We start from the raw sequence: 12,681 nt of genomic DNA, 5'->3' as shown, positions 1-12,681 counted from the left end.
CCAATACGAGAATTACAGTCTCTGTCACAGGTGGGACAGACAGTGGTTGAGGGAAAGGGTGGGTGGGACTGGTTTGCCGCACGCTCCTTCCGCTGCCTGCGCTTGGTTTCTGCATGCTCTCGGCGACAAGACTCGAGGTGCTCAGCGCCCTCCCGGATGCTCTTCCTCCACTTCGGGCGCTCTTTGGCCAGGGACTCTCATGGCTGATCTGATCTTGGGCTCAGCTCCACTTCTCTGCCTTCCCCCCATAAGCCTTCATTCCCTTTACAGCCAATGAAGTACTTTTGGGGTGCAGTCAGTGTTGTAATGTAGGAAACTTCTTTGGCGAAGAACACTGTACACAGCCTCTCTCCGAAACCATCAGCTTATCTTTAAAATGTTCTGCGTGAAGTTGCTAAGGACCCAACAGAAGGCGAAAGTAACAGCCATTTCCACTTTCCAAAGGATCTGATTGGTTGACATTGACGGCCTCTGATCCCAGTGACGATAGCTCAATTTTCTGGCAAAACTTCAACAAATGTGCTGACTTGACGATGTCAATGAAAATGTTGATGGGTGACATGCATCGTGTTATCCCATCTAGTGTCAGCCTTGGCTCAGTGGGTAGCACTCTCGATGCTGAGCCAGCAGGTTGTGGGTTCAAACCTCTTCCCAGAGACTTCTCATAATCCAGGCTGATACTCTCGCGCAATACTGTCTCATGAGACGTTGAACCGAGGCCCCATTGCCTTCTTGGCTACACACAAAAGATCCCACAGCACTATTTGAAGAAGAGTAGGGGAATTATTCTGGTGTCCTGGCCAATATTCATCCCGCAACGAATACCTAAAACCGATGATCTGGTCATTATCGCATTACTGTTGGTAAGAGGGCTTCGGTTTAACCACTCACCTGAAGGTCGGCAGTGCAGTACTCCCTCGGTACTGCACTGATATTTTAGACTGGATTATGCCCCGAATGCTGGAGTGGGTCTTGAACCCATGACCTTTTTTAAAAAAATTTGTTAATGGGTTGTGGGCATCGCTGGCCAGGCTGGCACTTATTGCCCATCCCTAACTGCCCTTGAGAAGGTGGTGGTGAGCCGCCACCTTGAACCGCTGCAGTCCGTGTGGTGAAGGTGCTCCCATGAGTTAGAGACGGGAGTTCCAGGATTTTGACCCAGCAATGATGAAGGAACGGCCGATATATTTCGAAGTCAGGATGGTGTGTGATTTGGAGGGGAACATGAAGGTGGTGGTGTTCCCATGCGCCTGCTGCCCTTGTCCTTCTAGGTGGCAGAGGTCATGGGTTTGGGAGGTGCTGTTGAGGAAGCCAAGTTAGAAATTTCATCGTCATAGGCAGTCTCTCGGAATCGAGGAAGACCTGCTTCCACTCCTAAATTGAGTCCTTTGGTGGCTGAACAGTCCAATACGAGAGCCACTGACCCTATCAGAGGTGGGACAGACATTCGTGGGGGGTGGGACTGATTTGCCGCACTCTGACCTCTTCATGCTTGCGGCGTTGAGATTCAAAGAGCTCAACGCTCTCCCGGATGGACTTTCTCCACCTCGGGCGGTCTTCGGCCAGGGACTCCCAGGTGTCAGTGGTGATGTCGCACTTTACCAGGGAGGCTTTGAGGGTGTCCTTGTAACATTTCCACCTTTGGCTCGTTTGCCCCAGCATTGAAGCACTGACCACACTCGATCAGCTTCGCTGGGCAGGCCACACGGTTTGCATGCCTGACACGAGGCTCCCTAAGCGCAGAAATGTACAGCACGGAAGGAGGCCATTTGGCCCATTGTGTCTGCGCCAGTCGATGAGCTATCCAGCCTAATCCCACTTTCCAGCTCTTGGTCCGTAGCCCTGTAGGTTTATGGCACTTCAAGTGCACGTCCAAGTACTTTCTAAACGTGGTGAGGGTTTCTGCCTCTACCATCCTTTCAGGCAGTGAGTTCCAGACCCCCACCACCCTCTGGGTGAAAACATTTCCCCTCAAAACTCCTCTAAACCTCCCCCCAATTACTTTAAATCTGTGCTCCCTGGTTGTTGACCCTTCTGCTAAGGGAAATAGGTTCGTCCTATCCACTTTATCCAGGCCCCTCCTAATTTTATACACCTCAATAAGGTCTCCCCTCAGCTTTCGCTGTTCCAAAGAAAACAGCCCCAGCCTATCCAGTCTTTCTTCATAGCTAAAATTGTCCAGACCCAGCAACATCCTTGTAAATCTCCTCTGTACCTTCTCTGGTGCAATTTCATCTTTCCTGCAATGTGGTGACTAGAACTGCACGCAATACTTTAGCTGTGGCCGAACTAATATTTTATACAGACCAATAATAAACTCCCTGCTCTTGTATTCCATGCCTCGGCTAATAAAGGCAAGTATTCCGTATGCCTTCTTGACCACTTTCTCTACCTGACCTGCTCCCTTCAGGGATCTGTGGACCTGCACTCCAAGGTCCCTTTGTTCCTCTACACTTCTCACTGTCCTACCATTTAATGTGTATTCCCTTGCCTTGTTAGACCTCCCCAAATGCATTACCTCACACTTCTCCGGATTGAATTCCATTTGTTCCACTGTTCTGCCCACCTGACCAGTGGATTGATATCCTCCTGCAGTCCGCAGCTTTCTTCTTCCTTCATCATCATAGACAGTCCCTCGGGGTCGAGAATGACTTGCTTTCACACTACAAATGAGTACTCAGGTGACTGATGAACGGTAGAAGATGTCTGTGCGTGGATTCTTTTAACATGGGGTGGCCGTTGCACACCAGCCACCATACTGGCTTGACGGAGCACAGTCTTGGTCCAGTGGCAAGGGGTATCCAAGACGACTGGAGACCACGCTCCACCGCATGTGCCAATACATACGCACACACTCAAACATACTCCTACTGTCCTCCTCCCTTCCTCCTTCCCACAGGACCTCCCGCTACGTGGAATTCATAGTACGCAATGTGAGCCTCGCTATTGGCCCGTGTTGCGCCTTCCCTTGGTCTGCTTCACCTCTGGACTCCAACTCCTCCGTGCCTCGTCCGTCCTCTCCTCTCTGCTTCCGATCTCTAGACCTCGCCCGTCCCCACCTCCCGCCCGTCCTGACCTCTTCTTTATTATCAACCACACGACCAATTGTTGTATCGTCTGCAGACTTCATAATCATACCCCCTACATTCAAGTCTAAATCATTGATATAATACCACAAAGAGCGATTTATGTTGTTGAGAACGCTGCATGGGATGGATAGGCTTAGGTTGGTGTTGCGATGAAACTGGTGCAGTCACTTATTTTAGTTGCCAAAGATTCCGATCCCACCGCTGAAACTGGGACTGGCTGAGTGTGTGTGTGTGTCTGTGCCTGTGACTTGTGGGCTTCTCTAGATGTGCGGTGCGTTGAGATTTCACTGTTGTGCTTCACCGGAGAATCATAGCTCTGAACCAAATGGACAATTCCAGCAGCGGATATGTACTGAGTGGGAGTGGAGCAGAACGATCAGCTTGATCTAAAAGTAGGAATTGAGCTTTGCTTTTTGGTGCATCTGATCCTGGGAGGACGGGGCGGGCAGATTTGGTTCTGGCTTGAACTTTACTCTCCTGCTGCCGAGGCTCAAACAAGCACTGTTGTGTTTGGCCGCCAAGCTACTCAGTCCTGATCTGTGGAAAGAAGCAGTCACGAGGGCAGTTGGCAATCACTACCTCTGTTCTACTTCAGCAATGCCATTTAATCCTGATGTGAGGGGACAGCTTGCTTCCCCCCCCTCTCGAGCCAATGATCATTTCCATTTCCCACACCAGACCACTCTTCCGGCCCGTCTGAGTCACATTACCTGTTTAACGATGAGCTAGGCGCATTTTGTTTCATGCTGTAAGCTGGGAGCTGATCACAAACCGCATTGAGAAACTGCATTGGAAAAAAAATAATCTCCGAGAGGGATACTGCCTGCCCTAATCTGGCTGTGAAATGACCCAAGTCTTTATTATTGCAACGTTGAACATGAATCAGTCTGGTCTTTCTCATACCCCCCGTGGCTCCGTGCACTGTGACACTGAACCGGAAAGCCCACAGAAATCTTAGCAAAGCTACACATAGCCACAGCCCCCCCCTGGAGGAGGGAGGGGAGAAAATCAGCCTGCCCTTCATCAGTGACCTCTGGCTGGAAAGTGTGTTGGGTGGGCCGTGAGGGGAGGGAGTTAGGACGTTAGGATAAACACAGGATCAGGCTTGCCTGTAACACTTCCTCCACAGTCAAATAGCCTGTTGATGCTCACTGGCTGAGCCCCACACATAATAATTAGGAGCAGGAGGAGGCCATTCAGCCCCTCAAGCCTGCTGTGCCATTCAATGAGATCATGGCTGATCTTCGACCTTAACTTCACTTTCCTGCACTATTCCTGTATCTCTTCTTTCCCTTTTAAGGTGAGGGTGACTATTGCGGGTGGCATTGAATTAGGAGCATTAGGAACAGGAGGCGGTTATTCAGCCCCTCGAGTCTGCTCCGCCATTCAATGAGATCATGGCTGACCTGTACCTCAAGTCCATTTACCCGCCTTTGATCCATATCCCTCGATACCCTTACCCAACAAAAATCTATTGATCTCAGTCGTGAAAACTCCAATTGACCCCCAGCATCCACAGCCTTTTGGGGCAGAGTTTTCCAGATTCCCACTAACTTTTGTGTGAATAAGGGCTTCCTGATTTCACTTCTGATTGGCCTAGCATTCATTTTAAGATTACATCCCCTCATTCTACGTATTCTACATATCTACCCTATCGAATCCTTTTAAATCAGGATACTTCGGAAAAGAGGGCAAAAATCAGAGTGAAAGGAAAATACAAGAGGTTGCAAAATTATCCCTTGCTCCTCATAGAAAGCGAGGGCTGGATTGGGCTGATGTCTGCAGTGTCAAAGTGAGGTAATGGAGATCTGTTGGTCTTTAAGGATCTGTAACTCAGCAAGTTTATGTTACTGGACTTGTAAACCAGAGTCCTGGATTAATGAGAACAGTTTTGGTTTCCATATTTACGAAAGAATATACTTGCTTTGGAGGCAGTTCAGAGAAGGTTCACTAGGTTGATTCCGGGGATGAGGGGGCTGACTTATGAGGAAAGGTTGAGTAGGTTGGGCCTCTACTCATTGGAATTCAGAAGAATGAGAGGTGATCTTATTGCAACGTGTGTGTTTATGAGGGGGCTTGACAAGGTGGATGCAGAGAGGATGTTTCCACTGATGGGGGGGAGACTAGAACTAGGGGGCATGATCTTAGAATAAGGGGCCGCCCATTTAAAAGAGATGAGGAGAAATTTCTTCTGAGGGTTGTAAATCTGTGGAATTCTCTGCCTCAGAGAGCTGTGGAAGCTGGAACATTGAATAAATTTAAGACAGAAATAGACAGTTTCTTAAACAATAAGGGGTTATGGGGAACGGGCAGGGAAGTGAGCTGAGTCCATGATCAGATCAGGCATGATCTTATTGAATGGCGGAGCAGGCTCAAGGAGCCGTATGGCCTACTCCTGTACCTATTTCTTATGTTCTTATAAGAAATAGGAGCAGGAGTAGGCCATACGGCCCCCTGAGCCTGCTCCACCATTTAATACGATCATGGACTCGGCTCCACTTCCCTGCCCGCTCCCCATAACCCCTTATTACCTTATCGGTTAATGATCTGGAGACATGAGTTCAAATCCCACCACAGCAGCTGGAGGAATTTAAATTCAATTAAATAAATCTGGAATAAAAAGCTAGTGTTAGTAATGATGACCATGAAACTATCGGATTGTCGTAAAAACCGTATCTGGTTCACTGATGTGCTTTCGGGAAGGAAATCTGCCGTCCTTACCTGGTCTGGGCCTATATGTGACTCCAGACCCACAGCAATGTGGTTGACCCTTAACTGCCCTCTGAAATGGCCTAGCGAGCACTCGGTTGTATTCAAGAAGGCAACTTCCCACCATCTTCGAGGGCAATTAGGGATGGGCAATAAATGCTGGCTTTCCCAGCGATCCCGTGAATGAATTTTAGGAAGAAAAGTGTCTAAGGGAGACGAAATTAGATTTTTAAAAAAAGGGGATCTCGCTCTGTACAGTTGTAGCATGGTGTGTGAGTGATGCTCTCTTTGTTCTCTGACCAGCCCTCACCCGGTGAAGCCGATCAGTACCGCTATGCCTGAGGTTACGGAGAAAAAGTCTGGTCGGTTAGGTATTGGCAGCACGCTGAGCAGCGGGCTTGAAAAGCTGAAGAACGCAACCACTGGAGGTATCATCCCCGTCCGGTCACCAGCACCGGCTCACGAGGAGCAGGAAGCTGTAAAGGTACATTTTTGAATTTGTTCATGAAATGTGGGCATCACTGGCAAGGCCAGCATTTATTGCCCCATCCCTAATTGGTGGTGGTGAGCCGCCTTCTTGGAACAGAAATAGGAGCAGGAGTCGGCCATTTGGTCCCTCGAGCCTGCTCCGCCATGGCTGATCTGATCATGGACTCAGCTCCACTTCCCTACCCGCTCCCCATAACCCTTGACTCCCTTATCGCTCAAAAATTTGTCTCTCTCCACCTTAAATATATTCAATGACCCAGTCTCCACATCTTTCTGGGGTAGAGAATTCCAAAGATTTACGACCCTCAGAGAAGAAATTAGTTTGTTTTAAATGGGCAACCCCTTGTTCTGAAACTATGCCCCCTAGTTCTAGCTTCCCCCATGAGGGGAAATATCCTCTCTGCATCTACCCTGTCAAGGCCCCTCAGAATCTTATGTTTCAATAAGATCACCTCTCATTCTTCTGAACTCCAAGTAGTAGAGGCCCAATCTCTTTATTCACAACAACTCCCTCATCTCAGGAATCAACCTCATGAACCTTCTCTGAACAGCCTCCAATACAAGTATATCCTTCCTTAAATAAGGAGACCAAAACTGTACGCAGTGCTCGAGGTGTGGTCTTACCAATACCCTGTACAGTTGTAGCAGGACTTCTCTGCTTTTATACTCTATCCCCCTTGCAATAAAGGCCAACATTCCATTTGCCTTCCTGATTACTTGCTGTACCTGCATACGAACTTTTTGTGTTTCATGCACAAGGACCCCCAGATCCCTATGTACTACAGCATTTTATAATCATTCCCCATTTAAATAATTTGCTTTTTTATTTCTCCGAACAAAGTGAATAACCTCACATTTTCCCACATTATAATCCATCAGCCAAATTTTTGCCCACTCACTTAGCCTATCTATATCCCTTTTTAGATTCCTTGCATCCTCCTCACAACTTGCTTTCCCACCTATCTTTGTATCATCAGAAAATTTGGCTACATTACACTCGGTCCCTTCATCCAAGTCATTATTATAATTTATAAATAGCTGGGGTCTCCGCACTGATCCCTGTAGCAGAAACATAGAAAGTAGGTGCAGGAGTAGGCCATTCGGCCCTTCGAACCTGCACCGCCATTCAATAAGATCATGGCTGATCATTCCCTCAGTAACCCTTTCCTGCTTACTCTCCATACCCCTTGATCCCTTTAGCCATAAGGGCCATATCTAACTCCCTCTTGAATATATCCAATGAACTGGCCTCAACAACTCTCTGTGGCAGGGAATTCCACAGGTTAACAACTCTGAGTGAAGAAGTTTCTCCTCATCTCAGTCCTAAATGGCCTACCCCTTATTCTAAGACTATGTCCCCTGGTTCTGGACTTCCCCAACATCGGGAACATTCTTCCCGCATCTATCCTGTCGAGTCCCGTCAGAATCTTATATGTTTCTATGAGATCCCCTCCCATCCTTCCAAACTCCAGTGAATAAAGGCCCAGTTGATCCAGTCTCTCCCCATATGACAGTCCAGCCATCCCTGGAATCACCCCACTAGTTACAGTTTGCTAACCTGAAAATGACCCATTTATCCCGACTCTTGTTTTCTGTTACTTAGCTAATCTTTTATCCACGCTAATATATTACCCCCAACCCCGTGAGCTCTTATCTTGTGCAGTAACCTTTTGTGTGGCACCTTATCGAATGCTTTCTAGAAATCCAAATATATGACATCAACTGGTTCTCCTTTATCCACTCTGCTCGTTACATTCTCAAAGATCTCCAGCAAATTTGTCAAACACTATTTCCCTTTCATAAAGCCATATTGACTCTGCTTGACTGCATTATGATTTTCTAAATGTTCTGCTACCACTTCCTTAATGATGGACTCCAACATTTTCCCAATGACCAATGTTAGGCTAACTGGTCTATTGTTTCCTGCTTTCTGTCTCCCTCCTTTCTTAAACAGGGGCATTACATTTGCGGTTTTCCAATCCGCTGGGACCTCTCCAAATTTCAGGTAATTGTGGTAGATTACAACCAATCCAACCATTATCTCTGCAGCCACGTCTTTTAAGATCCTAGGATGCAGCCCATCAGGTCCAGGTGACTTGTCAGCCTTTAGTCCCATTAGTTTGCCTAGTACTTTATCTCTAGATGCTGGCAAGGTGTAGCCATTGGTTTTCATGGAGATTGAGGGTGTGAAGGATTCTGATCCACTGTGTGGATTTGTCTCTAATGGTCATCCAGTGGATTAGAGAGAGGAGGAAGCTGCATTCCTTTCTGCGAGTGGAACCGGTGTGTTTGGGCTATTGCACCGGTGCACAACAATGAACAGTCTGTCTACGGGAGGCATTCTTCAGTGAACTTGGTTTGGTCTGGTTAGACTACTCCAGTTGACAGGGTCTAGCCTGAAGACTGGTATTGCTTAATTACAGTTGAGGAAAAATATGTTGAGGCCCCTGCCCTTTTCATGTACGGGTCTGATTGTGGCCTATTTGAAAGATTCTTGGAAGGTGTCTCCTACCAGTATATGATGGAAGAGCTTAATCTGGTTATTTAAGATGGGAAGGGACTTGGAGACTTGCTGGCATGCTCAATTATTTTTTTGTATTGGAGAGGACTGGGTGTGATGAAATGGGTCCTCGTCGCAATAATAGCTATTAAGGAAAGTCCCTAGCTGCCAAGATAATGAGATGGTGACTGGTAATTAAAGGCTCGCCTCTCCTGTGAATGCTTGGTTGTCAGTTACCTAACTTAATTCACCCGTCGGATACAGGTGACTTTATAATGGGGAACAAAGAAATGACAGATCAATTGAACAAATACTTCGGTTCTGTCTTCACGAAGGAAGACACAAATAACCTTCCAGATGTCTGAAGGGACAGTGAGTCTAATGAGGAGGAGGAGGAGGAGGAACTGAAGGATATCCTTATTAGGCAGGAAATTGTGTTAGGGCAATTGATGGGATTGAAAGCTGATAAATCCCCGGGGCTTGATAGTCTGCATCTCAGAGTACTTAAGAAAGTGGCCCTAGAAATAGTGGAAGCATTGGTGATCATTTTTCAACAGTCTATCGATTCTGGATCAGTTCCTATGGACTGGAGGGTAGCTAATGTAACACCACTTTTTAAAAAAGGAGGGAGAGAGAAAACGGGTAATTATAGATCGGTTAGTCTGACATCAGTAGTGGGGAAAATGTTGGAATCAATCATTAAGGATGAAATAGCAGCGCATTTGGAAAGCAGTGACAGGATCGGTCCAAGTCAGCATGGATTTATGAAAGAGAAATCATGCTTGACGAATCTTCAGCAATTCTTTGAGGATGTAACTAGCAGAGTGGACAAGGGAGAACCAGTGGATGTGGTGTATTTGTTTTTTCAAAAGGCTTTTGACAAGGTCCCGCACAAGAGATTGGTGTGCAAAATCAAAGTACATGGTATTGGGGGTAATGTACTGACGTGGATAGAGAACTGGTTGGCAGACAGGAAGCAGAGAGTCGGGATAAACGGGTCCCTTTTCAGAATGGCAGGCAGTGACAAGTGGAGTGCCGCAGGGCTCAGTGCTGGGACCCCAGCTCTTTACAATATACATTAATGATTTAGATGAAGGAGATATTACACTCAATTCCAAGTTTGCAGATGACACTAAACTGGGTGGCGGTGAGAGCTGTGAGGAGGACGCTAAGAGGCTGCAGGGTGACTTGGACAGGTTAGGTGAGTGGGCAAATGCATGACAGATGCAGTATAATGTGGATAAATGTGAGGTTATCCATTTTGGGGGCAAAAACACGAAGGCAGAATATTATCTGAATGGCGGCAGATTAGGAAAAGGGAAGGTGCAACGAGACCTGGGTGTCATGGTACATCAGTCATTGAAAGTTGGCATGCAGGTACAGCAGGCGGTGAAGAAGGCAAATGGCATGTTGGCCTTCATAGTTAGGGGATTTGAGTATAGGAGCAGGGAGGTCTTACTGCAGTTGTACAGGGCCTTGGTGAGGCCTCACCTGGAATATTGTGTTCAGTTTTGGTCTCCTAATCTGAGGAAGGAAGTTCTTGCTATTGAGGGAGTGCAGTGAAGGTTCACCAGACTGATTCTAGGGATGGTTGGACTGACATATGAGGAGAGACTGGATCAACTGGGCCTTTATTCACTGGAGTTTAGAAGGATGAGAGGGGATCTCATAGAAACGTATAAGATTCTGACGGGACTGGACAGGTTAGATGCAGGAAGAATGTTCCCGATGTTGGGGAATTCCAGAACTAGGGGACATCGTCTTAGGATAAGGGGTAGGCCATTTAGGACTGAGGTGAGGAGAAACTTCTTCACTGAGTTGTTAACCTGTGGAATTCCCTGCCGCAGAGAGCTGTTGATGCCAGTTCATTGGATATATTTGAAGAGGGAGTTAGGTATGGCCCTTACGGCTAAAGAGATCAAGGGGTATGGAGAGAAAGCAGGAAAGGGGTACTGAGGGAATGATCAGCCATGATCTTATTGAATGGTGGTGCAGGCTAGAAGGGCCGAATGGCCTAATTCTGCACCTATTTTCTAAGTTTCTAACTTGATTAGATGCGGCACTACCATAATTTTCCCATCTTTCCAAAACAATAGTCGCCCATTGGGTTGCGCACAGGCTGTACTGAGAGTATCAGTTCCTATTGGGTTTAGTTGTCTATGATCTCTCTTCACTGCCCCCCCCCCATTACATTTGTTCCTATATTTGCTTTATTTTCTCCCTTTTATATTGTGGGGCGGAGAGGGCTAGTGGTCTGCCAGCATTAGAATGATTGATTTAAAAACATGAAAACGTCCCATTTGGCCGCAACAAACTTTATCCTCAGTTTAATAGCTCAATGAAAAGACGGCACCTCCGACCGTGCAGCACTGCACGAACGTGTCAGCCTGGATTACGTACGTGCTGATGTCCTGGTGTGGGGCTTAGACCCAGAGTCTTCTGGTGAGAGTTCGACCAACTGAGTCATAGCTGACACTAGCAAAAATCAAATAGTAATTAGGCACATATGAACAGGAGTCGGCCATTCAGCCCCTCGAGCCTGTTCTGCCATTCAATCAGATCACTGCTGATCTGTGACGCAATTCTATATGCCTGCCTTTGGCCCATACACCATACCTTTGGTTAACAAAAATCTATGAATCTTAAATTTAAAATTAACCATTGAGCTATCTACAGTTGCTGTTTGCAGTAAAGAGTTCCAAACTTCGACTATCCCTTATGTATAGAAGTGTTTCCTAATTTCGCTCCTGAAAGGTCTGGCGCTCCTTTTTTAGATTATGCTCCCTAGTCCTAAAATCCCTAAGCAGTGGAAAGTTTCTCTCTATCTACCCTGTCTGCTCCCCTTACTATCTTGAAAACTTTGATCAGATCACCCCTTAAGCTTTTCAATGCTATGGAATACAAACCTAGTTTGTGTAATCTCTCCTCCGAATTTAACCCTTTAAGTCTGGGTATAATTCTGGTAATCTCATGCTGCACTCCTTCCAAGGCCAATATATCCTTCCTAAGGTGTGGTGCCTGGAAATTCTGGCTCGGAGGCTATTTGCAATAGCTGATCTTCTGCCTCAACTGGGTTCAGTTGCTCCGCACAGATTAGAGCTAGAACCTGGTCCCTCTGGACTTGTGCGGCTTGGTGGTGCATGAGGTGGTACCCAATGAGCCAGGAAGGGAGGCACTTTTCAATTTGACGATTCTCCTACTTCGTGTACTGTGTTTTTTTTTTTAAACGGGTTCTTCTCGTTGCAGGAATCCAAGCCTGGGGACCCTGTCGCCAGGTACTACCACCTCACGCACGATGAGCTGATCCAAAAAATCCTGCAGCAAGAATTGGAGCTACAAAAGAAGAGCAACCATGTGCGGGATCTGGAGGACTACATTGACCTCTTGCTAGTGCAAATTATCGAGCAAAAGCCCAGCATTCTCCAATCAGTGAGTCAAACCGTGAAGAACAAGGCAGCTCACAAATAGAAGTGCATGGGTGTCCTCTCTGCACCCTCACACTAGCAAACGCTGGAATTACACGCAAATAGTGCAACAGATTTAAAGCAACAGATTTAAAGCAACCGCTTTCTTGCTGTAAATGGCCTGTGTCTTTAAATGATTGTCCCAAGAGGGGATTGATGATTGTGGTGAAGGGGGGGGGGGGGATGGGAGAAGGGGAACAAGACTCGGTGGCACTTTGGGTTTGGAACACTGTGTTTTCACTATTGGCACCCTGGAGGCGATGTGTCTGCAAACACTAAGTCAGTCCTCAGCAAACGACTTGTCCTATAATTCAGCACAGATTGATGTCAGATTAGCAATTATGTTTGCAGAGGCCACAAGAAGGCTGCTGTGGGAAATGTAAAGTATGAATGAAAAACGGTCTGAGCTGGTGCAATGGTGGAATCTTCT

At 46.9% G+C, this 12,681-nt stretch overlaps 1 protein-coding gene across 2 annotated transcripts in view; it reads left to right on the top strand.

Moving 5' to 3' along the window:
- LOC139235659 (rab11 family-interacting protein 5-like) overlaps window positions 1–12,411 on the top strand; it is a 137,714-nt gene extending 125,303 nt beyond the window's left edge. For both annotated transcript variants that reach the window (XM_070866710.1, XM_070866707.1), the window contains exons 4-5: window positions 6,102–6,282; window positions 12,034–12,411. In XM_070866710.1, coding sequence (XP_070722811.1) covers window positions 6,102–6,282; window positions 12,034–12,255 — 403 coding nt within the window. In that variant the 3' untranslated portion in view covers window positions 12,256–12,411. The remainder of the gene's footprint in view (window positions 1–6,101; window positions 6,283–12,033) is intronic.
- The last annotated feature ends 270 nt before the right edge of the window (window positions 12,412–12,681 follow it).

This window comes from Pristiophorus japonicus, chromosome 2 (assembly GCF_044704955.1).
Source record: "Pristiophorus japonicus isolate sPriJap1 chromosome 2, sPriJap1.hap1, whole genome shotgun sequence".
Classification (NCBI taxonomy): domain Eukaryota; kingdom Metazoa; phylum Chordata; class Chondrichthyes; family Pristiophoridae; genus Pristiophorus; species Pristiophorus japonicus.
The sequence above is the reverse complement of the archived record's forward strand: the minus strand, read 5'-3'. Positions and strand labels throughout refer to the sequence as shown.